Raw genomic sequence first — 24471 nt, forward strand, 5'->3', positions numbered from 1 at the left:
TTCTGTATAAAATTAAAAAAACAGCAATTCATAATGTTGCAACACTGCACAATTGGCAGGTGGCAGCAAACGCAAAAAGAAAGAAGCAAGAAGCTGCAGACGCAAAAGCCTTTGAGGTAAGTGATTAAGTCAGTAGCTATAATTATCTCGTCTTGCCTGGGCAGGACAGAGTGGGCTCTTGTTGTTTCTAAGCAGACAGGCAGGTAGAAAGGCATATCACTCACTGTACACTTTTATTTAATGACCTCCTTACTGTAAAGAATGAGAACAAGAGAGGGAGAAGTTTCCCTGTACCTGCCCCCCAAACTTTCAGCAGTATGCAATCACGCAAGCCATATAAGTCAGAGAGACAGGGAGGGAGGGGCGTGGGGGTAATTCGCCGGGAAAGAAAGAGCAAAGGAAGGGAAATAAGGAGGGAGACACAAACACAGGCAGCAAAAAGAACCAACAAACCATTGAAAGCATATCTGAAATTGACAAATTGAGTAGAGGGGGGTGAAAGGAAATGAACTGTGCTGGCATTCAGAGAAACAGTCGACTTGTTGTTAGCTAGGAAAGAGCGATGCAGGTGAAAAGGGGGAGGAGGGTCTTCGGGTGATTTATTTCCCTTGTGATTTATACCCCGTCCGTCACCATGGCATTGTCATGGTGATCATTTGTCATTTAGATTGCAAAAACAGTCCACCTGACAAAGGTAGGCGCCAACTTTTGCAGCTGACTATGTGCAAACTTGGTTGGAAGATTTATGCACTACACAGTGTTGCTTAGAGCTTATTGCATATATATGCTTTGCAAGAAGAAATATATCCATTTTGTTCTGAATGACAAAAAGTTGAATGTTGAAATCTTAATTCCTCCTTAGGAAGTACTTTTGGCTCTTAATCATGTATGTGACAATTCTCTCTTTCACTCTTACCTTTTTGGAGAGTAAAACGATTCGAACCTCCCAGTTCTATCAATCCTGTCCTCCCTTCACTCACTTCCTGCTTTTCCTCCCCCTCGTCTTCTTCCTCCTCATGCGTCAAAGTGTGTGTCTGGACTCTTGGGAGTCATCGCTCTGACGAACTGCCCTCCTGAACAGTTTTCAATTAAACATCGTTTATGGGCACTTTTTTTTTTTATTGGCATGGGTCTGTGTTTACTCATGACAGCAGCAGCGCTGGAGTGGTTAACAACCCTGCTTATACACTTCCATTTATCTCCATCCAGTCTGTCTCCTGTCACGGAGACCAGAGGACGCAAAACACTCTTTACAATGTACAGCCTTTTTTTTTTTTTTTTAGTATGTCTTCCTGTCAGTAATATAGTGCATTTTCTGTTCAGCTGACATTATACAAGGAAAGAACAGGAGTTTAACTCTAAACCTGCTCATGCATATTTCTTTGAATTTTGCTGTTTCCTCTTTTTTTGTTTTAACTTTTCCACATTACAGTAACTCAAAAGAACAAGACACTTCTGCACTGTGACTCTAGATTGACCTCGTGTCCCTACATACCCAGAAGTCAGAGATGCAGAAAGAAAACAGAATAAAATGATGAATATACATTAAACAGCTCTACAGAATGAACCACAGTTTTAGGGGACAAATAATAATAAGCCATTAAAATAACAGTAACAGGCCAGTAGAGGTGGGTGGATCAGTCCAAATATTGCCAGTAGATAGATTTGTTTTTACTCTCTATCCTGTCATTTCAGTACGTAGCCGACTGAATTGTGTTGAATAAATGTATTTCATGCACCATGACAAACATTTGAACCTTTTTCTGTTGACTGTCACGTCTATTGATTTATTGCCTATAACACATTTAAACCACAAAGGTTGACCCAGACTGCTTTAGAGACCAGCACAAGTCTCCAAAAAACCCAGATTCAAAATAAATGAAAAGCTTTTTAAAGGTGTTTTGTTGTGTTAACTAATTATTGTGGAGTAAGTACAAATAATAATAAAAATGTGTTCAGAATTTGCAGATTGATGATGATTCATCTCATAAGTTATGACACACTGATCTACCTTTATGAGCTGCCTTTATAGGGTAGCAGTATCTGTATGGCCCTGTAGTTTCTTGGTATCGACTCAACTATCAAATTTTATAGGCTTGCACAGCATTATAAGCCATTTTAAATCCTCATTTGTAATGTCTCTACTAACAAGTTTGCAGTCTGCCCAGACCTCTGAACTTTTGGATATTTTTTTATGGGAGAAGTATAGAACAACTGTAAGTAAGAGTTACACTGTACAGACTAATACTCGGGAACTGGGTATTTTAAATTGTTGCACATCGAAAGTGCAATTGTAGTTATAATTCCCCCCCAAAAATCAAAACACCTTTGCCTTAGTCACAGTGCACAGAATGAAAAATCCTGCCACTGGAAAACCCACGTTTGACACCTTGGCAGGTAATCATCAGAGTACGTCAGGGTTCAAGGCTTTTGATGTCACTGCTGACTTCATGACTGTAAGACAAGACACTGGGGGATTTGTCTGACTGATGGGGTGAGTGTGATTGGCATCACTAGGCAGGGAACATTATGACTAAGCCCATTTATAGAACACACCCAGAGCTGTAAAATATGCCATATTAGCCCAGTGTAACAAACTTCACTGTTTTGGACTCCAATATAATTTTGCAAGTGCGTGTGAAACAAAACTAGCTCTATTTTCTGTAGTGGGCAATAATTAACCCTCTTACAACACACATTGTTACTCTCCTGACTCCTGCTTAGTCAACAAACACAAGTAATCTAAACTCTTCTGCAAGATGTTAGTTTTGGAGTTCTATCCCATTATCTTCCTCTAAACAATTTAGTTTCAACTCTTCCTTTTGCTATGATTACACTCCAAGAGCCGTTACCTCAGACCTTCAGACGTAGCAGAGTCAGCATATAAACTAACTGGAAGTGGAATTTGTGAATTACAGATGCTCTGACACAACTGTGCCGTTAGCGAATGTTTAGAAGATCCCACGGGGCAACAAAACACACACATCCCACATCCACACATACATGCAGGCACGTACTCGACTTGTTTATCCTTCCATGCAGAACTAGACACGGTGCCTTGCAAGCCCTTAATCAAACACAAGTAGACCCCTCCCTCTCGTGAGCACTGACCTAGCAATGAACCATTCATCTGCTACACAGCGCAAATGGTAGGTTGAGAACTTCAGCCTTGTCAGCTACCTGGTAAATGGGAAGAACTTTACTAGAATATCTGCTTCAAAGGTTGGGCATAAAATAATAAGATTAAGTTGGCGGCGGAGAGCGGATGGATGCCTTCTACTCAAAAATAGGATTTTGCCACTGATGAGGCAAAGCTGGATTTTGATGAGTGGTGAGAGTGTCTCTCCGGATTAAGTCGCGGATATGGAGGTCACCCGCCCGCTTTGTTAAACTTTAAGTCAGCCACCGCCATCCTGGTAGCTGACCCTTTCTCCTCAATCCAGGTCGTTGGGGTCTTATCTCTTGTGGATGTGGGCTCCTCTGGCTTCACACAAAGCCTTATGTTGACATTCCAGAGGACCGAGCCTTGTGCAAACACAACGGGCCTCGCCAGATGGCTAGGCCAGGGAGAGCAGAGCAAGATGAAGGACGCAGAGAATGAAGTACAAGGTGGAAAGGCAGAATCAAAGTGAAAACCACTTTTACCACCAAAATGTTAGGCAACACTAGTAAATCATCCTGTCACACTGCCAGATGGCCTCAATTTCAACCTTGTAGCAAATGAAGTGTCCTGTCCTGCAAAAAAAAAAACACCCACCTTCACTTTTGAACATAAAGGGGTCAGCTTGTGTCCACTGGCAGCAGCCCCATCTCCCTAAAATTGGTCAAAGCTAATATTTGAGGGTCAGTGGGTTAAGCTTCAAGACATTAGGCACCCGAACTCCTTCAGGGCTTTGGCCAGGGGTGATGGCTTGTTTTTATTGATGGAGGGCAAGAAAATACCGATGCTAGTTGAGTCCTTGGTACGTTTTCACTGGATGAGGGCAGTGTGGAGTTTATAAACCATAAACATCCATAGACAATGAAATATCAGTACGACTCTAAATACAGATAATCTTGTTGGTTGTCATATAATTAATCTAGAATTGCCAGACAAATGCAAAGTTAATTTCTGATTACTCAAAATGCCTCTGAATACAGCTAAATTCAAAATCAATCAGGGCAAAGAAATTTTTTTAAACATACCTGATATTTGATAAGTGCAAATTAAACACGAGCTCTAAGATTTATTTGGTTCCCAGGCTCTCGCATCACCGAGTTATTGGTAACCAAAATACTTATTTCTTCCTACGTCACTGACAATGCATAAGCAGACCTGATAATGTATTTCTTGATAGAACATGCCCTATAGAAAATCAGATGACGTGTATTTGTTTCACATTAATGCTGTGACATCTCAGAGGGCATTTTGTCAAGTTGGAACAATCTAATCCTCTATTTGGTCTCCATGGAGTCCCCCCCGCCTCCCTGCCTCTGCAGCACAATAGGCAGTCATTCTGATAAAAGTCTGCAAAAGCCAGTGTGGATATCCGGCTGCCTTTCTCTTCTCTCTACCCCTTTAATGAGGGTGTATGTTGCTAAGGTTTATCCTGCCACTCTTTCTTTCCAAACCCCCTCCAGTCCTCTGTAGCTGCTTTCATCCCCGTTATTCTATGGAAAAAGAGGAATGTTTTCTGACTGACTATCTGACTTTTTCCTCCAAGCCCTTTTCAGGTTCCGGAGACATGAGGGGACACGTCTGTTAGAGGAAGGCTTGGAACTAAAGTTTGTATTTTTATTCACAACAAGTTGAAGCTTGGTAACAGAGGAGGTGGATTCCTGGTTTATGTAAAAAAAAATGCTTTAGTGTGTATGATGGAGGTTTTAGTCAATCTTCTTCTTCTTCTTTTTTTTTTGTTCATCCATCCACAAAATGAACTGTAGCAACTAGAGTTGGGTATCTTTCACATTTGAACTGTTACCAGTACCTACAATTTAGTACCAGCACTCACCAGTACTTTTTCGCTTCATATTCTCTAAAATAATACATTTTACACATAACACCAGCTGCCTTGGTCACTGTTTGACAATGTGTCTAATGTTGACATTAGTCCCTGTTCGCATACTGCAATATTAAATAGCAATGTTAGAGTCTTTGCCTTTGAAGGTTTGCTAATATACTGCCTGTTTCTGTGCCGCTAGTTAAAAAACATCAACCTATTTCTCAGACAACAACTTATCAAACTACCTAACGGCCAGAAGAAGATGTGGATAGGGTGGCCGCACTTAGTTTCATCTTGATGACACGTGTGCTAACGTTAGCTGTAGGTCTGTATCCAACATGGTAGACTCTTCACATTGTATATTTTTTATTTGGCCAGTATTTCGTCAGATTGAATGTGTTGCCATGGTCAGCTTTGCGTTGTGTAAGATATGTGTTGAATTGTAAAAAGTTAAACCACACTTAGACTTTCAGGATGCCACTATTGCTCTTTGAGTTTGTTTGGTTTCTTGCAAACATTGTCTTTACCTTTCAAAGCTGTAAGGTGACTGGTGTTGTGAATAAAACTGAATTGAACTAAATTCAGTTTCAGCATGCGTGCTATTACATGGGCTTCCTCTTTTTCTTCCTCTGACCCAGCTGTACCCAAAAACCTAGTAGGTTTAAATAGGTGTTTAGTAGAACCGACATAATTCAGTCAGTAGACTAAAAAGTAAAAGTTAGGTACACAGTCCTGCAAGTAACTTTGGTCAGTAATGTTTCATATAGCTAACAAGTTCATATTTAGCAGTTAATTTTTCACTAAATAGGTCTCTGAATCATTATCGTAAACTACTTTATGGTTATTGTTAATAAGAAAAAGTTAACACAGCATGCTAACAATATTCTTTTTAGCTAGCACAAAAGTTGTTAGCATAGCTGACTGTTGTTGCCTCACTGGGTTTTTCTATAACCCATCGGCTGTGTGTGTGCGTGCAAGCTAACCACTATTAGCCAAATGCAACCAAATTCACATCTGCCACTAGCAATCACGCTTGCTAATAGATCAGCTTTGATTATCTTACATCAAATAAGGTCAGACAACTGAATCCGTTGAATTAAATCTATACTGATAAGAATAAAATGGAAATCAATTAGCTAATCAGAACATTAGAAGGCTAACAGACTCTTCGGCTGATCAGAGTCAGACGGATAGAGACGCAGAGGAAAGCTATCAAGAGAATGAGGAGTCCCCTATTCATTAACAAAACTGCTGGTATAACCACTGGCACAAATCCAGTATCTAATTTGATCAGGTTTACTCCGAGTTTGTGATGAGCTCAGAGGTTTCGCATCTGGACAGCTTCTATCAGAAATGAAAGAGAAAAACGTCATCTGCCTGTTCATAGAGCCCCTGTACATTTGTGCAGTTTGTGTGATTTAATGGCTGACAGAGTAACAAATTCCTCTCTTTACATAGTAAGCAAAGAATCCAAGCATACCAGTTGTAACAGCTAAATCAACTCTACCCTTATCAGATACAAAGCGAAAAGATATTTAGGTCAGAGGAGAGTGCAGCTGTACAACACAATGTGCAGTGTTAGAAAAACCAAACAAAGTGCCACTTGCTGCAAAACTAATCAACTTCACACTGAAAACATTTTAAAAAGCCAAACATTGGGACGTGATATCTTTTTTTCCATCATTTATTTCACAAATGTGGCATGAACACTTGCAAAACAACATCTTAAAGTTGGTCCAGTAAAAAAAACCAAAAAAAAAAAAACCAAGAAAAATAAAATAAAATAAACCACTTTAATGATTTAACACTTTGTCTTTCAGCTTTCAATTCTGTCACGGAAATTTAAAACCTATATCTAGTCAAACTGAGGGAGCAGACTGCTGGTATGCGTTTCCAAATTCTTATGTATTTCAATCATATATAAATATCCAGTAATCTTATTTCTTAAAGCATTGCTAAGAACGACTGGATAGAAATGCCATTAAGATCTACATAAGAAAGGGATTAGCTGACTATAAAATGTACAGTTTTTTGAAAAATTTAACTTAATATTCACATTCATATATAAAACTTACAAAACCTGGATCTTTCAAATCCACTAAAAATAGTTTTCCTGTTACTGTTGAAAGATCATTTTAAATTACCATACATTTTTAATGGATTATTTATGTATTATCAGCATCATTAATGTCATAATTTCTTCCATATTATTTTTTATATTTTTTGATTCATTTAAAAAAAAAAAAAAAAAGGGAAAAAAAAAAAAGAGAACATAAGTCAATAAATTAACATGCTACCTCGGTCCCTGAAAGCCAATACTCAACTGTGTTACTGGGTGAGTGTGAGACAGGTGTTTGTGTGTATTAACGTGTGTATCCGTGTGTATCCGTGTGTGTGTGTGTGTGTGTGTGTGTGTGTGTGTGTGTGTGTGTGTGTGTGTGTGTGGGGAAACATAGAACACATAACCTGTTAGCACACCTGCTTTCAACTCATATAGGGGGTGGTCGGGGTGAGGGTGGGGGTTATATCCAAGTCCATACAAAAAATAATTCATTGTAAATATATAATATATTTTTATACATATTTGAATATATTTACAAATATACCCAGCACTATACATTATACTGTGTATTTTTTCCTCCAGGATAGTTGGGAAGGTTTATCAATAAAACTGAAAAAGAAATGCATTAATATTACAAAATAAACAGAAGTTTTGCTTTTTTTTTTAATATTTGCTCTCCACCTATTCTTCTGTTTTGTTAGTCGCAGCTCTGTCTCTTAGTCCATTTCCTATTTGCCGTCCTCTTCTGGTCCCTTGTTTTTTCCACAAGTTCACATGAACCCATACATTCTTCCAGGAGTACACAACAGTCTTGGGATGCCAGCCACTGGAATTGGACCACCAAACATTGTTGATTGCAAAAAAGGAGAAAAAAAAAAAAACAACACTCTGGGTATAAACATGAGAACCAAAATGAAAAATCTCTGTTTATATCAAGAGAGGAAGAGGAGAAGAGTCCCTTGGGAACATCACTTCATTCAGTCAGTACAAAAAGGCTTCTTTAAGGTCCCTATCCTCTCCTTTAAGACCTCATGTGAGCATGTCCTATATTTATATATAAAGTGTGAGCGTATGGCAGTATGAGAGTGTGACAGCAGTGCTGCCACCACCCAGTCCTGTCTGGGCCCATTAGTCCACCGGGAGCCACAGGAGGTGATGGGGAGGGCGGGTGGAGGAAATTTGGAGCGTGTTTTAAGACTCCGACAGGTAGGATTAGGGTAGGTCAAACTAGGTGGACGAGGGTGGATGAGGGCTCATGTTTTGACATTCCCGTTGATGTGCTGGTACTTGGGGAGGCAGGGCTCGTCCGGTAACGGGTCGTGGGAAAACACGGAGTCGTCGCCGGAGGAGCAGGAGCTCCGAGTGTCGGGGAAGCTGGGGGAATACTGCTCTGTTGGGGCGCACAGGTCCAGATACTCCTGCAGACACAGAGAGGGGAAAGGGAGGGTTGGGTGAGATCGCTTACACGCAGACAAAAGGGAAGGGACGCTTCGAAGACGTAAGAGGAAGAAGATCTAGAACAAACACAAGAACGCAAATTTCGTGCTGAAATCCAGTCGACGGGATTAGGGACTTTCCAGAGCATTGGGAGAGCAGTGGAGTAGAAGAGTATCACCTTTATTATGATATTTATCCAAACCCTGGGAGGACTTATGAAATGAAACAGAAAAAAATGCAATCTTAAACTGGATACTGTATGAAAATATTTGCAGGAATAATAGGTAATAAAGTGAATGTTGGACTGCTGGCTGAGCTTGAAGTTAGCAGGGCCGACCTGGACGCATTTTCCGTCCACCACAGAGTGGTTTGAGATGGATAGGATTTGGGGACAAGAGGATACATTTAGAGAAGGAAACTTGGGTACGGATGTGGCATAAACCTCAATCTCACTTCACTCCAAGCAGATCTGATATCTGACACTGAAGCGCCAGACATAAGTACTACAAGATTGTTGGAGAAAAATAAAGAAACTGGCAGAGCACAGCTAAATGAAAACGAAATAAGATGGAAAGCTGTTATTAATTTTTGACTTTAGCCAGCATTGGGAAGTTGTTTTGGTCTTTTCTGTCGGCCGAGGCAGCCTTCTTCCCCCCCCTTTTTTGTCCTCCCAGTCTTTCATGGTTGTTATTGGGACAAGTTGTGAGGAGGAAGAGTTCTTGGGGTTTTGTAGAAAATGAGCACTGGCTTCCATTTTCGAAGCTCAACACGAAAAGGCTCATATTACTAAAGATCTCCACATCTGCCAGCGGTTTGGGGTAAAAGGGAAAGGATGGAGAGGGGGGAAAAAAGCAAGAAAAAGACGCTTTATTACATTTCAAAAGTTCAAACTCAAAGTGGGGCTTTGCTGGCATAAATTCCTGAAGCTCGAGCTCCAGAGAAGACGAGTCCTGACAGCTTTCCATCGACGGCCTCTTTTCAGGTCGGCACTCGGATATCACACGAGACAGGAAGGGGAATGGAAAAAATTGTGGGTCGTCATAAGGAGCAAAGTATGGATTTGATGATTGGGCAGCTTTACTTGGCCGTAGCAACTATGTTAGGCCTGGATCAAATCATCTGGCCCCGTTTTTTCGGTCACTATTTAGGCCTTATTTCAATAATGTCGCGACTAATGCACAAAAATCCTTATGCAACATTTTTCTGACACATGCATGCATTGGCAAGAGCGTAATTTGGTTTGGATGGAGAAGCTTGTGTATCATATTATTATGTTATTGCTATGGAATGCTCAACTCCCATTTGCCAGCAAGGTTTATGTAGTGTGAATTCTGACCACCCAGAAATCAAGAAGACAGGGCTGCGCTCACCTCATTGGTGCTCAGGGTTAGGATGCGATCCAGATCCTCTACTAGCTGCTTGAAGGTGGGTCTCTGGGATGAGATGGCATGCCAGCAATCTTTCATCATCATGTACCTGATAAAGAGATAATTATGGTCAATTTATTAAAAGAAAAACTCTGGGGATGAAGGGAAGGACAGCAAATTGTTTAGGGAAGTATACAGTAAGCTGCTCGCTCAGATTTCTCCATCATTTAAAGAAAAAAAAAAAAAAACTGCAGACATTATTTATTTTTTTCCCCACATTGTGAAGCCCTGCTGTTGATTAGAAACATGTCTCTCAGTGTTTTGGATTTATTTTAATACTATAATGTGTACTCTCTGTTTATCCGCCTCTGCTATTCCACCATCAGCCCTCTCGCTGTGGCACCACCGCAGAAACTGTGCCATTGTCTGCTGACTGCAGAGGTCTCATTGTGAATGAGGACACTGATAGCAGACAGGCACAGCTGTGCAGAAGCCCGACTGAGTGGACACAGAGCCGCGTAGTCATGGATCTGATGGGAGACTGGGCTGGCATTCAGTCTCGATGCACGACGTGATGTGTATTTTGGTAGCAGCTCAGTTAGAGAATATGTGCTTTTCGCAGGAGAAAAAAAGCTAAACTTACAGCTCGTTGGTGCAGTTTCCGGGCTTGTCCATGCGATGGCCCTCTTTAAGCAACTTGAAGAGCTCCTCAACGGGGATGCCAGGGTAGGGTGAGCCCCCTAGGGTGAAGATCTCCCACATCAGCACCCCAAATGACCAGCTGGCAACACAAGAATGAACATATATACACATTAACATATTAACCAGGGTGTTTAAGAATGACTAGAGCAGGAAATATATATCTGTGTAAATAGTGCTCCAGAATATGCAAGCCAGTACAAATGTCCTTAAGCTTGTAATCATTTACATACATAACATTTACTTGGCTATGGGTTAGAAAATTACAACAGTGTGACAGCCGTGGTGTCAATGCCCTCTTTCTGTTGTCCAATGACTCGTGGTTCAAACGCACTGCCAGTGCTACTCTGGCCCCGATCTCAATGATGGCTTTTGTTCCCGGCTGGCCAGTTGCACAGACTCGCATTGTCTGATCGCACCACACCAAAACAAACACTGGACCACCCACTATTGACAAAACAGCCAGAAAAGACAAAAGAACTCCAGAGATGGCTGGTGACTATTAATTTTTAACTACTTCCTCATTGCAGCATCCGGTTGTTAAACATCATCGGCTTTCATGCTGCTGATGTCATCATCATGTACCGAGCGTTTCAAATGAATCATTCGAGCAATGACAGCACGCTTGATTCATGTTCACCCCAATGGCTGCAGCTATTGTAACGTGCAGACACATTCGACAAAACGCAGTGTGTGCACATGCATTCAGGCAACCACAATCTGTGTTAGTGGTCTAACTAGGCAAGTATGCACAGAGAGGCAGGTTGGGCATTTATCAGGATCTTCCATCTGTTTACACAACCAGCCAGCCAGGTTTCTTCTCTGCTCTATCACTGCACTTGTTGACACACTCATTTCTCCTTTCTGAGATTGTAACCATCGCTCAGCGCTTGTTGGGGAGAGCAAGTTTGTGTCTACTTGCAGTCAGCCATGACGTACCAAACAAAGCAACAAGCTTGGGGTCAATTTACCTGACCTGGAATGCGGCCAGGTGGATCTGTATGTACTCCAGCCAACTAGATGCAGAATCTATACTTAAAAAACAACCAGTCAATAAGCATTCAGTTGGGTTTTTTTGTTCTCTATTGTTGAAATTTCTGATGACAGAATGCAGCACAAAAACCAGAGAATAAATGAATATGCGATTCGTATGCAAATATGAATACTCGAGGCCCTGAAAGCTGGACTGTAAAGTCCCCATTTGTCAAAACAACAGCACATGAGTTCAATTGGAATTCATGTATTCATTTAATCTGATGTCACGTATGGATCGCTTGTCATTCTGGTGACCGGCGTAAGCGCCGCTCCAACTGCACCTCTGAGAAAAAGCCAATTACTAAAAGTGAGTGATGAATTGTAATTAGCGGTGAGCTAATAAGCAGAACTACAGTGGCCGCTTCATGACTGCACCCCACCCCCCATTCAGCTCCTCCCCCTTGTACTTCCTAGGGTTATTGATTGCTGCTGTGCAACACGAAGGGCATAATGTGTACTTACACATCCTTATGTGCACAAACAATACACAGAGGCACGGATAGGAAAGAAATTCTCTATCAAAGGGCTTAGGCGGATAAGTGCTATATTTAGTGTGCTACTGCTGTATGACTGAAACACACACACACACAAAGCCTCCCTTCCCAGGGGTCAGCATGCAAGGCATTTATCTAATTGCCACATACACTTTCTGCCGCCAGTGTCTGGAGCAGAAGCTTCAAACAATGCTGTCAGAACACATAAGACTCAAACACCAAAAAGAGAGGGACGCTCTCCCTTTGTTCTGTTTTTAGAATGAGTACTCTTGATCTTAAAAAGAGAGAGAGACAGAGACGGGTCAGCAATTCACATACCAGATGAATGAAAATAAGAACAGTAGGGGAAAGGGGGGGTGGGGGGGTATTTTGATCGTGGAACTGCTCCAAAATGATGATCCACATGTTCAAAGTGTTGCTGAATAAGGAGAGGAGAGTGAAGAGGGGATGGGAGGGGGTTAAAAGAGGCTGGATGCAGGGAGGATGAGGCCTGCACGGGGAGGCTGCAGCATTGTTGCGTTTAGAGGTGCATTGGGGGCCCAAACAAGACGGGAAACTTCCGAGCAGGGGTGAATCAGAGGGGGAAAAGAGGAGGTGCTGGTGGGCTCCGGGTTCCTTCTAGGCCCTTTGAAGCCGGCCAGATTAGTAACACGGCATTGGCTCCAAGTCTAGCGTGAAATCCTCACTTTTGCCACAGACTGGCCACTACTGGCCCCCTACAGCCAGTCATCCCCCTCAACCTAACACTCACCAACATTGCACCAAAAAAAAAAAAAAAAAAAAGCCATCACCTACCCTCTGTTCCTGTACCCCATGAAAAACAATCACACTGACTGCAGGCTATAGAAAATAGCTGTGACCGCATCTTTTACTTTATGATAAAGCTTAATGTACCACTGATGTGAGTAGATGGATTTTGGATTATTTACAGTGGTGGGACACAGAAACACTTTGTTATATACTTACACATCACTCTGGTGGGTGTAGACCCGGTCGAAGAGTGCCTCTGGAGCCATCCACTTCACCGGGAGACGACCCTGAGGACGGACACACATACACACACACACTCAGGTGAGAGGTCAAATAAAACGTACCCCTTAAAAGACTGCCGAGCTCTAAATTTCTTGCTTCATCAGCAAGAAATTCAAATCCCTCATGACCAGGAGATCTCATTACTCCTGGAAAAGCTGATATGTGGAAGTAGTCAAGGGAATAAGGCACTAGAGGAGCGACTGTCTAGGGGGGGAATGGATTTCCCTGAGGAACGTTTACATTGTTAGGGCAATAGAGCTGATAAACAGGGTCACGGATAAAGAAGAGTTTATCTCTGTAGCATTGAAACACTTGCCGGGAAGCTAAGCGTAGCTGACAAGGCGACCTTGGTGAGTATATATTATCATTCAGACACTAAATAGGTATTCTTTAGTTACAGATGCTGTGGTGGGCAGCAAGTTAAATACACAAAATCTGAATTTACTGTAGGTTTTCATTCATTCCATAAAGAATTATCAAGCAATTCAATAAAAGGCTGATGTCAAGTGTCCCATTCCTGTCAGACCAATGAAGATTAACAGAAATATTAAAAAAAATGCAGCACTACAATGATGCCTCTGTCTTTATTGGTCCCGTTTCAATCATTGTCGCATTTGCTTGCCCTAATCTTCGTCACCGTCAACATCATCGAATATTGTTGTTGTTGTCAGCTAGTTCTCAGCGTGATTGTGCATGCGATGAAAAGGCAATCATGCATATGAAATGAGGATGCGCAGGCAACAACGTTCTGCGGTGGGAAAGAAAGACACCACTGGGCCGCTATGGAGATGTCAATTACGGCTAAGCTGCTGCTCCCTCCCCTCTCGCTCGGTCTCTTTTCTGGGCTAATTGTATAAGTGTTGATGAAACCAAAAGAACAAGAGACTGAGGGGTAAACAGGCAGAGTCTCCAGAAGCACTAGATTCACAGGCCGCCTGGGAACCTGCAGCTTTTGCCAAGACACCAGCGGAGGAAACGGAGTGAAACAGAAAGATGAGGGAAGGGAAGGAACTGGAGCAAAAAGAGAGGAGGGTGAACTCGTCCCCCGCTGAAGCTCTCCAAAAAGCATCCGCTGACACGCAGAGTACTTACATTGGTCGTCTTTTTATAGTAGTCGATGTTGTGGACATCCCTGGCCAGGCCGAAGTCGGCGATCTTCATGATGTTGCTCTCTGTGACCAGGACGTTCCTCGCTGCCAGGTCTCTGTGTATACACTGAGATGTGGATTGAGAAAAGAGGGGGGAGGGAGAAGACAAGAATAAGACAATTACCTCATTCTGTAAATAAATCAACTTGGAATTTGGGATGGTGTTAAAGTGTCTGTGGTGCATGAAATCATCCAGAAATCTCCTGCACAAAGGGAGTGCTGGACTGAATAACACGACGCCACATCGACTACAGTCTTCAACAAGCCTGGATCAGTAAAGATTCTTTGCATACCTTCACACATGTATGGTTGTACATATGCACTTGTAGCATGTGCGTGCGTGTGAGGCAGCGTGCTCTGTCACATTCCAACAGTTAGAGGGAGCGTAATGCTGCTTTCGGCCAACATGGCTGCACCCCTATTGTGAAAACTTAACAATTCTTCTACACAGAGGGGCTTTTGTGGTGGAATGAGAGACAATGTAGGGATTTGGGCAGAGAGGCGGGGTAAGAGTTGTGTTTTTAGGAGACAGTATTCCCACAGTGAAGCGCATACAAGCTTCTACGTAAAACCTTTGTGGATACAGCACATCAAACCCTCCCTGTGCTGGCACCGAGATCTGTTTTGGCAACCAGCAAGCATGCGATCGATATGAGAACAGAGGCATTGTCTGTGTCTGTGCGTGTCCTCTCCTTACCTTCTGCGATGCTAAGTACTCCATGCCCCGCGCCACCTGATAAGTGCAGGAGACCAGATCTTTGAACGTGAGCTGTTCGTCTGAGACACGGGCGATGTCGTAGGAGTATTCCATGCCGGGTGGCCGGCGGGCTCGGAGGTACTCCCTGAGGTTACCTTTGGAGGCGTACTCGACTATGACATAGAGGGGGCCTGCACAAGAGACGGAGCCAAACAAGTGTTTGAACTTGAATTATTCCCTTTGACACAAAGTGACAAAATTCAGAGTGAATTTTAATGAAAAACAGAACATTCAGATCATAAAACCACCGCTTGCTTCATGGAAATTTCTGCTCAAAAACAGTTGAGAAGGGCTGTGTGAGAAACGGCATTAAAGCAGCCAGTCTGTCCAGAGCTGCATTTCAACAGTTATGTGCATTTCCAAAACTCAGAATAGCCAATTCTTTTTCTTCTTTTCTTTTTCACAGTAATTGCTCCAAACACAAATCTGCATATGAATAGACGATTCCTGTTGCTTTGCGTGCAGCTAAACAGCCCGTGTGCACAGAAAGGGACTACGCTCACTGAAGAGCAAACCACCGACTATCATGTGATGACAATGTAGGTTTTTATCATCTTTTTTAGTGACAGCTATACTGGAAACCTCAAAGAATTTAACATTGTCCCCTGAGACTAACTAAGCAGCGTAAGCCAGTGGGTTTTTAGTATTGTTTTCATGGGGACTCAACAAGTGTGCTTAAGGACACTAAAGGCTCCTGTGGCAAACCTTTATGGCATTGTACAGAAAATCAGCAAACTCATCTGCATATGCATGCACACTGATTCTCACCATCAATGCACTCACCATCTTGTGTACAGGCCCCCAAAAGGTTAATGATGTTCTTATGTTTGCCGATCATCTTCATCATCTCCATCTCTGACACCAGGTCAGACAGGTCTTTCTCGGTGGCGTCATCTAACGGCAAAAGAAGTCACATATTAAAGGTTGCCAAGTGAAGGTCTGAAAAACACACACCCCATATTCCAAACGCCCCTTTAACCCTTTGGCTCAGGACTAAGGAGCTGTCCCTTTAGACAGCACCCTGTTTTTTAGGTGCGTCTGATTAAGTGCGGATGACAGACAATGTCGGCTCGAGTTACAGCAGCGAGGGAAGCTCCCCACAATGACTACAGAGGCATCCTTTCAGCACCAGGGCAAGGGAGGAGAAGGAATTAAAGACGTTCAATCTGGATTCATTATCTGCTGCACAGGCTCCTTTTGTCATGGAACTGATTGAGCAAGTAGAGATATCCCAATAGCCAGACTGGCATTGCCTGCATTCCACTGCACCATTACCGTATCTGGAGTCGTTTTTAAAAAGCAGACGTATACTGTCGAGGTCGGCCCAATAGCCTGCTGCCATGTCTGATCTCACCGTACCCCGCAACCTCAAACCAACCCAGTTCCCCCTCCTCCTGCTTTCATTAATCTCAGCAGTGGTGCTAGTGTGACTTACTTCTTTGTGTGGGTGCTGACTGAGCTCCAGCCAGCTGCTGCTCTGGGGTCAGGTATGTAACCGCACCCTAACCCTTACCTTCCCAACCTGCATCCCTCTAGCTGTCACTCAGCAACCACCAATAACGAATAATAACGACAGCCCCGGGCTCCACCACGCACCTTTAGTGAACCCTCACTGGAGCATAAATCACCTATAAAATGTTCTCACCTTGCTCGGAAGACAAGAAGTGTACATCTTATCCCCGCGGTCTGACACACAACGCTACTGAGACTCACTTACCTTTCAGCATCTTGACTGCAACAGTTACAGCCTCCTTGGGTTTGTCCTTATCGATGCCCAGGGCCTCTGCCATTACGACTTGGCCAAAACAGCCCTCACCAAGGGGTTTGCCCAGGGTCAACCTGCAGCCACAGAAGGAGAGGCAAGAAGGAAAAATAGACAGGAAGCTGATTAGCTGCAGAAAGGGAGACAAATGCATGAGGCTGACTCACCCACAGTGCTGCAGTAAACAGGTTAGAGTGTGGGAGAGAGACTTAATGAAGCCTGGCACAGAACCAGCTTGTCAACCTCACCCTATCGGTTTTGGGGTTTTTTCTCTAGACTGCTACGTTTAAATCAGATTGTGTCTGTGTGAGTGTTTTACTGGCACAGCGACCGCAGCCTCTGCCAGGTCAGTAGGTAGGAAGGCAGACGTGGCTACGATAATCGTCTGATAAAGTCAGGGAGAGCACTAATTTCTAAACTGTTTACCCTCTCTTGGCATGTTTCAATATACACTCTTCTCAAGTCATTACACAGAGCCTACTTTAGCCTTAAAACATTGGCCTGAGAAGGATTGAATTCTTCCTTTAGTTTGCCTTACAGGTGCATGTTTCAAAATCTGGTGTTAAATTTAACGTCCAAACTCTATTGCACTGATTTATCAATCAGGGGGAGAAATTCTTACACAGGCTCTTTCATAGCTTTGCATCAGAGCTGCAGCACCAATCAGACCACTGAGCTGGTAGTGTAGCCTCCTGTCTGTTATTTGATTGACAGTAGAGGCCCTTACCTTAAGGCTCAGTGTACAGGCTATGTAAATATTCAAACTGGGACATGAAAAAAGCCTGTGGCCCTTATGTAGTAACACAATCCTCTGTCTGTCCACACTCAATGACAACCAGTCTGTCTTTCCAGCCACACATAATCAATGTTATTTTTCCTGCACACAAACTGCAAACGTTAGCATTCCTAAACCTTCTGCAAGCCCAACGTGATCCCTCGGGCGGTAGGATGACAAGCGAGGAATAAAGACTCAAACAGAGGCATGCATTTATTCAACCCAGACAAAACAACTATGGTTGCTTCATCTATTAAAAAAAGCAAACCTTCTCAGCAGAATGCCATTCAGCAGCACACACTCACAGAGTCTAATATGACATCAGAAATGTTTTTCCCCCACTGATGACTGGTGCTAAAATTTTTATTTATGATCCAAGTTCTGTTTTTTAACAACTCATTTTAACAAAAGACAGGCCTCCTTTCAGGCTAACAGCTTTGGATTTTCATTTTTCATTTCAAAACGCAAGGCCTCGAGACAGCTTTAAACTGCTCTAACCTTTGCTGTCCTTTTAAATCCACCCTAAAGCTTATCACTGGCTGTAGTTACTGTGACTAACCGAAACCTCAGCGGTGCTAATTCCTCTGGTATGAAACCGAGCAAACACTCCTAGCCCAGACATGCAGATGAAAGCTGTGAATGCTAACCACTAATTAGCACAGCTTCGCTCCTTCTCAACAGAAGCGTGTGTGTGTGTGTCACTACGGGTGAGCGAGAGTGTGACGTAGCAGTCGTTGTAATGATGAGGCGGTGTGCAGCATGCCAAGTTCAGGTCATTTTACTAAAGCACCAACAGATGAGCCAGCAGCCCTTTATCTCAGTTACCACAACTGTGCTTTAACAGTTAGTCATTAAAGTCTGCACTCTGCACCTATAAAAATGATTAATCTGATCATTTAGCAGGTGAGATCAAATCAGATAGAGGCTCAAAGACGGCCCCAAAAAAGTACTATGCATACCATCAAACAGTTACTGCACACAGGCTCTGAATCCTTAGTGTTTTTCTGAATACCCCCTTTCAAAAGAAAGCAGGACTGGGTAGCAGATCAGCATTTTCAGGTGTTTTTTGGTTTATGCAGGAGCTGAATTGGATTTACATAATTGTCTATTTGGCATTTTGTAAAGTGGTGAGACATGCAAATAAGAACAGGGAGTTCTTATTTGCGTGACACAAGCCTAATCTCAATCTCAAATCTCAAGGGAAAAAATAATCAGTTATGGTTTTCCTTTCTTCGGGGTACAAAAACACCAGTAAGTAGGAAGGATAATGTCTGTGACAGGAAAAGGAAGGATATTTCTCACCTGTCTCTAGGAAACTCCCACCGCGGATCCTCAGGAAGGTCGTACTCTGGGATTGGCTCATCGTGTGCAGAGCTCCGCCGTGTCGTGATGCGCACCAGAGGCGTGCTAGAGTTCATGGAAGAACTCGAGTCTGCTGAGACCTGCAGGATGAAAGGGGATTGGCTGATCACCGCGGTCTGGATTCACAGATCAGTTAGAGCTCCGAGGCATCACTAGAGGAGTAATTGAGGCATGTACGACTGACTACTTTATTTACAAAATAACAACATTGCTGGGAACTCTGGCGCGTCAGCACAAGTAGTATATTTGGGAATTCCACATTTAAGGCTTTGGTATTATGATAAAGTCGTTCCCAGAGCCGGAGATTACATTTCAATGATGATTAATTGAGCAGCAACAGTAATTTTGATAAATATGTGTTAAATGCTCAGCTTCGCCACCGTCTCCAGGGCTCATCTCTCCTCCCTCCAGCCTAACCTTACCTTGACACAGGAATCAGTCGCTCTGCAGAATGTAATCCAACACTTTTTGTACCTTTTGGTTTTCCTTTGAGGGAAAACTGTGGCTCATACACAGGGTAAGAAAAGAAAAGGGAAAAAGAAAAAAGAAAAACTGTGGCTGCAGTTTCAGGCAGCAGTGCTAACTTGTACAAAAATGCACGCCACCTAAATGAGATCTGGAAGTAGATTCTTTAAGATACCACATCAGTTGTAATCTTTGTGTTATTTACAAGTGTGTCAACCATGTATGAAAGCCCTGAGAGGCATGTGAGAGAGAAAAAAAATGCAGTAATCAGGTTTGATCTCAAGTCTTTGCGAGCTCTGTTGCTCTTTATACGACATGGCCTTACTTTGGTCTTTTAAAAGAAATGGTTATCATAAAAAGACAAAAAAATAGCATGTTTTTTGTTTGTTTGTTGTTTGTAGGAGAGAAAACTATGTAGCTCAGATTGTGCCACAATGTTTTTTTCCCCTCACCTCTCATTATTTGCTATGCAGCTTTTATTTTTTCAGCATTACCCTATATCAGGGGTTGTCAAAGGTACAGCTGACAAAAACGATCCCATTTGGCCCCTTGGACTAGAAGCGTGAAAACTGCAAAGAATGGGTCCCAAATTTGGGGACTTTTACTGCTTATTTATTTATTTTAGTGGAGAAGCATTGTGTGTTGCAAGGTTAAGTTTATGTAAGCCAGAGGTTGGAGTCCTCATTAGTTTTATGACGTTCTTACTCACAAAGAAATAACCCCTGGCCTGCTGGACCACACCAAAGAAAGGTGGTCAACGCAATGAGCCATGCTGACACATTTGCTTGACTTGCAGCATGAGTGTTTCTTTGAGTGTTTCCCGTAAAGTGACTGAATGTGAAAGAAAGTGCATTATTATAGTCCGATTTGTAAAAGAACCAGTAATTAAAAGTTTATTTAATAGATTATTATGCACTGGCTGTGCATATCCAACCCACTGGAGATTAAACTGGCCTGTAAGATAAGTTTGATACCCCCAGTTAAAACAACTATATCATCTAGACTGTCTGTTATTATGTTTTGTGTTTTCAGCATGTATGCAATGTGTGTTATTCTCCTCTAGAGGTGTAAGATGCCTTTAGAACTCTTTATCTACTTTCTGTTACCTGGCGGCGCAGGGGGATCTGCTTGGTCAGTTTGTGAACCGCTGGCTGGCCACCAAAGTCGGGCTTCTTTGCAGTGTTCCTCATGCGGCACACCACCACAATGCCCACCATGCAGGCAATGAGGAAGACGCCCGCGCAGTATATTGCGATCTCCACGTAGTCTGGGGAAATGGACTCGGGAGTTTTCTCAAGGGCTGAGGAAAACAGAGAAATGGCAGCGAGGGTGAGGTGAGGCGAAGAAGGTTAAAGGAACACTCTCTAGGATTGCTCACATACGTGCGCAGACAAACACGGGTATCAGACAGACAAACACAGAGACAGATGCTCTGGAGGTGACTCATGTATAAATGTAATCACCATCAACGAACTATCTAAACAAAAATTATTTTGTTGCATATGCTCTCCTCTCTATTTTTCCCAGCATTCCTAGTTAAAAAACAAAAACAGTCTAAACAAACAATTAAATCTTGACTCAGCCAGTCTAACCAGGCCTGCATCTGTCTGCATTCTGTGCTAATGTTGGAGACACGCGAGCACAAACCCACACCCACAAACGGTGGAACAATGCACGCTTCACTTCAGATTGCAAAAGGGAAAGCGTAATCCTATGTGGTTGTGTATCGCCTGAACTTCCTGTCAGAAATGGTCTTAGTTTATATTTGAGTGTGTGTGTGTACACTATAGAAACAGACTGTTCCATAATGCATAGCCTCCAGACCACAAACAAGGCTTTTGTACAGTACAGCCAACCAAACTGCCTTTCAGCCAGCTGGAGGTGAAGCTACTATACATGTAGGAACCTTTCTTCAGCCTACTTTGTATCTGCTGGTCCAAAAACCACAGCGCACACACACACACAGACACACACACAGAGGAGTTACAGCCTTAAAGGCTCCAGCCGTGCAGATAGAGCACATTGAGTGTAATAAATATTGCATATTACTCCCAGAGGAAATAGCCTGCTTGTGATCATTATGCGGTATTGTTTACAGACAAAACCCAAACTATTATCTTGTTACAGCCTTAATGATGGTTTAATACTGGGTGTCTGTTGAGGGCTGCCGACAGCCAGCTACTCTCAGTCACATTTAATGCCCACTGTACTTTTTGAAAGGAACATGAGCATCAATAATCACCCGTTTAACCTGGAATGAACTCGTCGACGAGTTTTACGTTTCTCATCCTTTGGCATGTGTAATTACAGCCCGGACATTCAGCAATGGACAAAAATAGAGGATTTTTTTAAAAAAAGGACGTTGATAAATGACGACGCACACAAGCATAAGACATTCACTGTGCAGAAGTTGAAAGCTTTGGTTCTGATAATTGAGAAAGTCAAGCCAACGTGAAGCGAGTGTTGAGCTTTAACTTTCAACCTTTATTTCAGGGAGAAATAAGGGTTTTTAAAAGATTCCAATTATCAAAGCCAGAAGGGGGTAAAATACAGCTTGAGGCATAAAGGGGGAAAATGCTAATTTTGTGGCACTCGAAGACTTTCCCCGAGAAGCAGGAGGCAAACAAGAGCGACAGAAGAAAGACAAACCTTCCCCACGTTTTGGAGTCTACAGATACTTGAATTGTTGCTGGAGCACACCAAACCACCCTGTCATCTGCTGTGAGCATTCAGCAGCTCACCAGTCCATATCATATTATAGAATACAAGCTCTCCCTGCTTTTTGCAGTGCATTGCCTTGGATGATGGCCGCGCTGGCTCCTAGCCATAATCTGCTATTTGAGTTGTGTGAATTAGACTCCAGAGGGAGGATTTGCCTTCCAGAGAGATAATTGAAATGACACAATCCAATCATTTTGGAGAAGAATGAGAGCGGGAAAAGAGAAACAGAAGACAGTACATGGGTGTATATACCTGGAAGCACCGTCAACCAAGCAGTGTGATAGGAGATCCCAATAGAATTACCCGCCAAGCACGTATACTCCCCAGCATCTTCAAATGTTACATTGGGCAAGTAGAGAACTTCTATCTCCTTATCTGTGGTGTTAACACCTGCAGTCTGGAAGAGGAGGAGAAGAGGAGGAGGAAAAGAGGGAAGGTGAAAGTAGAAGAGTCAAAGAGAGAAATAAGGACGGAGAGAGAAAGAAAAAAATGAGACCCCACAGCACCAAAAGAGAAATTAGAGGAGCTGGATAGTATCCATCGTTGCAGTTCCATCTAGAGGAAAGGATGTTGGGAACACTCGGGGCTGGAGAGGACAAGGGGACACAGATGGAACCCAATATGCCACCAAATACATGAGGAAAACAGAACAAGTGCACCAGAAACAAATACCCAAAAGGTTCCCATCACCCACAGAACCTGCTAAGAAAAGGCAAGTCTAAACCACACATTAGACACATGCACAACACAGAGCGAGCATGGAGAACACTGCAACACCATACATCACCTTGACACAGCTCGCATGGAGAAAAGATGCTAGCTGTGTCAATTTTGATGTCTAGGTGTGCGGGCTCGTCCAGTGCTTCCATGGTCTCACCATTCCCAGGTAATGACGGGAGGTGGGGGAACAGCTATTACACAAGGGCGCAACATAAAGGGGGAAAAAGACTGTGATACCAGGACAACCAAGGGACCACCAGCAGGACCACCACAGCACAGCAAGTCAGGATCGAAGCCTATGAAACCACACCGGAAGGTAGGGAGGGAGTGTAGGTGAGTCAGGTCTCATAGGTTACCTGTGATGACAGTCAGCCAGCCCGACTGGCTGACCTCGCCTATATAATTGGAGGCTTTACAGATATATTCTCCAGCATCTTCTTCTGTCACGTTGGTGAGTGTGAGCACTTCCACGTCTGAGCTGTTAATGCCTGAACGCTGCAATCCACATACACACACATTCTTAGACACGCACATCAAATGAATGAGCAGAATTAGTCAAACATCACGACTACAGCTACTGCATATGGATCTGCAGGAGAGAGGAGAAAGCAGGAATCCCCACGGATAAAACCTGGCACTTCATCGGGGGAAAAACGGAGTTAGTTCCTTATATGACTGCTGACATTCACCTGGAGTCACTGGCAGAACACCACAACGGAGGGAAGGATTTTTCTTTACGCAGAAATAAAATCTAAAAGGGGAAGTGAGGCGACGTACCTTTAACACTCTGACATAGGGGTGTCCATCTATGCCGCGGTGGCTGCCGTTTTGAGTGATATGTTTTAGCCACTGGATGTGAGGTTGCGCATCACTGTAGACCTTGCAAACGAAACGGGCATCCTCTCCTACGTGGACAGTGGTGTTGGCCGGGAGGCCGGCCTGAAGAATAGGCCGATGAGGAGACCGCTCTGTCGAGAGAGAAGAAAATTAGAACGTGTCTAAATGCCTGCCACTTCCCTTTAAGAGTCTCGTAGTTAAATCTGATGTTTAAGAACGTGAACGTCGATTTGTGCTTTATGCACTGTGGTTTTTCCGAGCAGCCCAGGCAGGTATAATCATGGTGATCCCGATGTGTAAATCTAAGAAGCTCTTGAAATCTACAAACAAAACAAAGCGGAGTATCTAGCTCTAAACAGTAAACAGAAATCAGGTAGAGGAGGAGTTTTATAAGTCAAGGCGCACATTGGGGGTTAACCTAAACTATGTGCCCGTCTCGGAAAGCGGAATACCTTCATAGCGCCCTCACATCTCGACTTATCTGCATTCTTTTACAAGCAAACATTTGCCCTGCGAATCCAAACAGAGCGAGACCTGTGGAACAATGCCCCCTTTCAAACACCACCGCTATGAGGAGCCCACCAACCCCCACACTGACAGCAACCACCCGCTGCCACTAAACTCTCACACACGCACAAAGTGACATCACCGAGCCCGGGGCGCCGCAGCGCCTTTCCAAAACAAAGCCTGAAGGTAACTGTAGTGAATACGTTTGTGCCCGTGTATGTATATGTGTCGGGGTTCGTCACGGGGGATGGTCAGAGCGTGGAGGCTGGGAATTAGAGAGAAAGAGGGGGGGAAAAAGGGGGGGAATAA

General features: G+C 43.3%; 1 protein-coding gene across 5 annotated transcripts in view; it reads right to left on the reverse strand.

The window, feature by feature from the left end:
- Positions 1 to 7218: 7218 nt before the first annotated feature.
- Positions 7219 to 24471, reverse strand: part of fgfr2 (fibroblast growth factor receptor 2) — a 36942-nt gene continuing 19689 nt past the window's right edge. For 4 of the 5 annotated variants that reach the window (XM_085182529.1, XM_085182528.1, XM_085182532.1 and 1 more), the window contains 12 exons: positions 23596 to 23786; positions 22351 to 22495; positions 20484 to 20677; positions 18853 to 18992; positions 16731 to 16852; positions 15797 to 15907; positions 14954 to 15144; positions 14201 to 14323; positions 13043 to 13113; positions 10492 to 10629; positions 9852 to 9957; positions 7219 to 8462 (listed from right to left, as the gene is read on the reverse strand). In XM_085182529.1, the coding sequence (XP_085038655.1) occupies positions 8298 to 8462; positions 9852 to 9957; positions 10492 to 10629; positions 13043 to 13113; positions 14201 to 14323; positions 14954 to 15144; positions 15797 to 15907; positions 16731 to 16852; positions 18853 to 18992; positions 20484 to 20677; positions 22351 to 22495; positions 23596 to 23786 (1697 nt within the window). In that variant the 3' untranslated portion in view covers positions 7219 to 8297. Of the gene's footprint in view, positions 8463 to 9851; positions 9958 to 10491; positions 10630 to 13042; positions 13114 to 14200; positions 14324 to 14953; positions 15145 to 15796; positions 15908 to 16730; positions 16853 to 18852; positions 18993 to 20483; positions 20678 to 22350; positions 22496 to 23174; positions 23314 to 23595; positions 23787 to 24471 lie in introns of all 5 variants that reach the window. The other variant, XM_085182530.1, reaches the window with a different exon arrangement.

This window comes from Neolamprologus multifasciatus, chromosome 13 (assembly GCF_963576455.1).
Source record: "Neolamprologus multifasciatus chromosome 13, fNeoMul1.2, whole genome shotgun sequence".
Lineage (NCBI taxonomy): Eukaryota > Metazoa > Chordata > Actinopteri > Cichliformes > Cichlidae > Neolamprologus > Neolamprologus multifasciatus.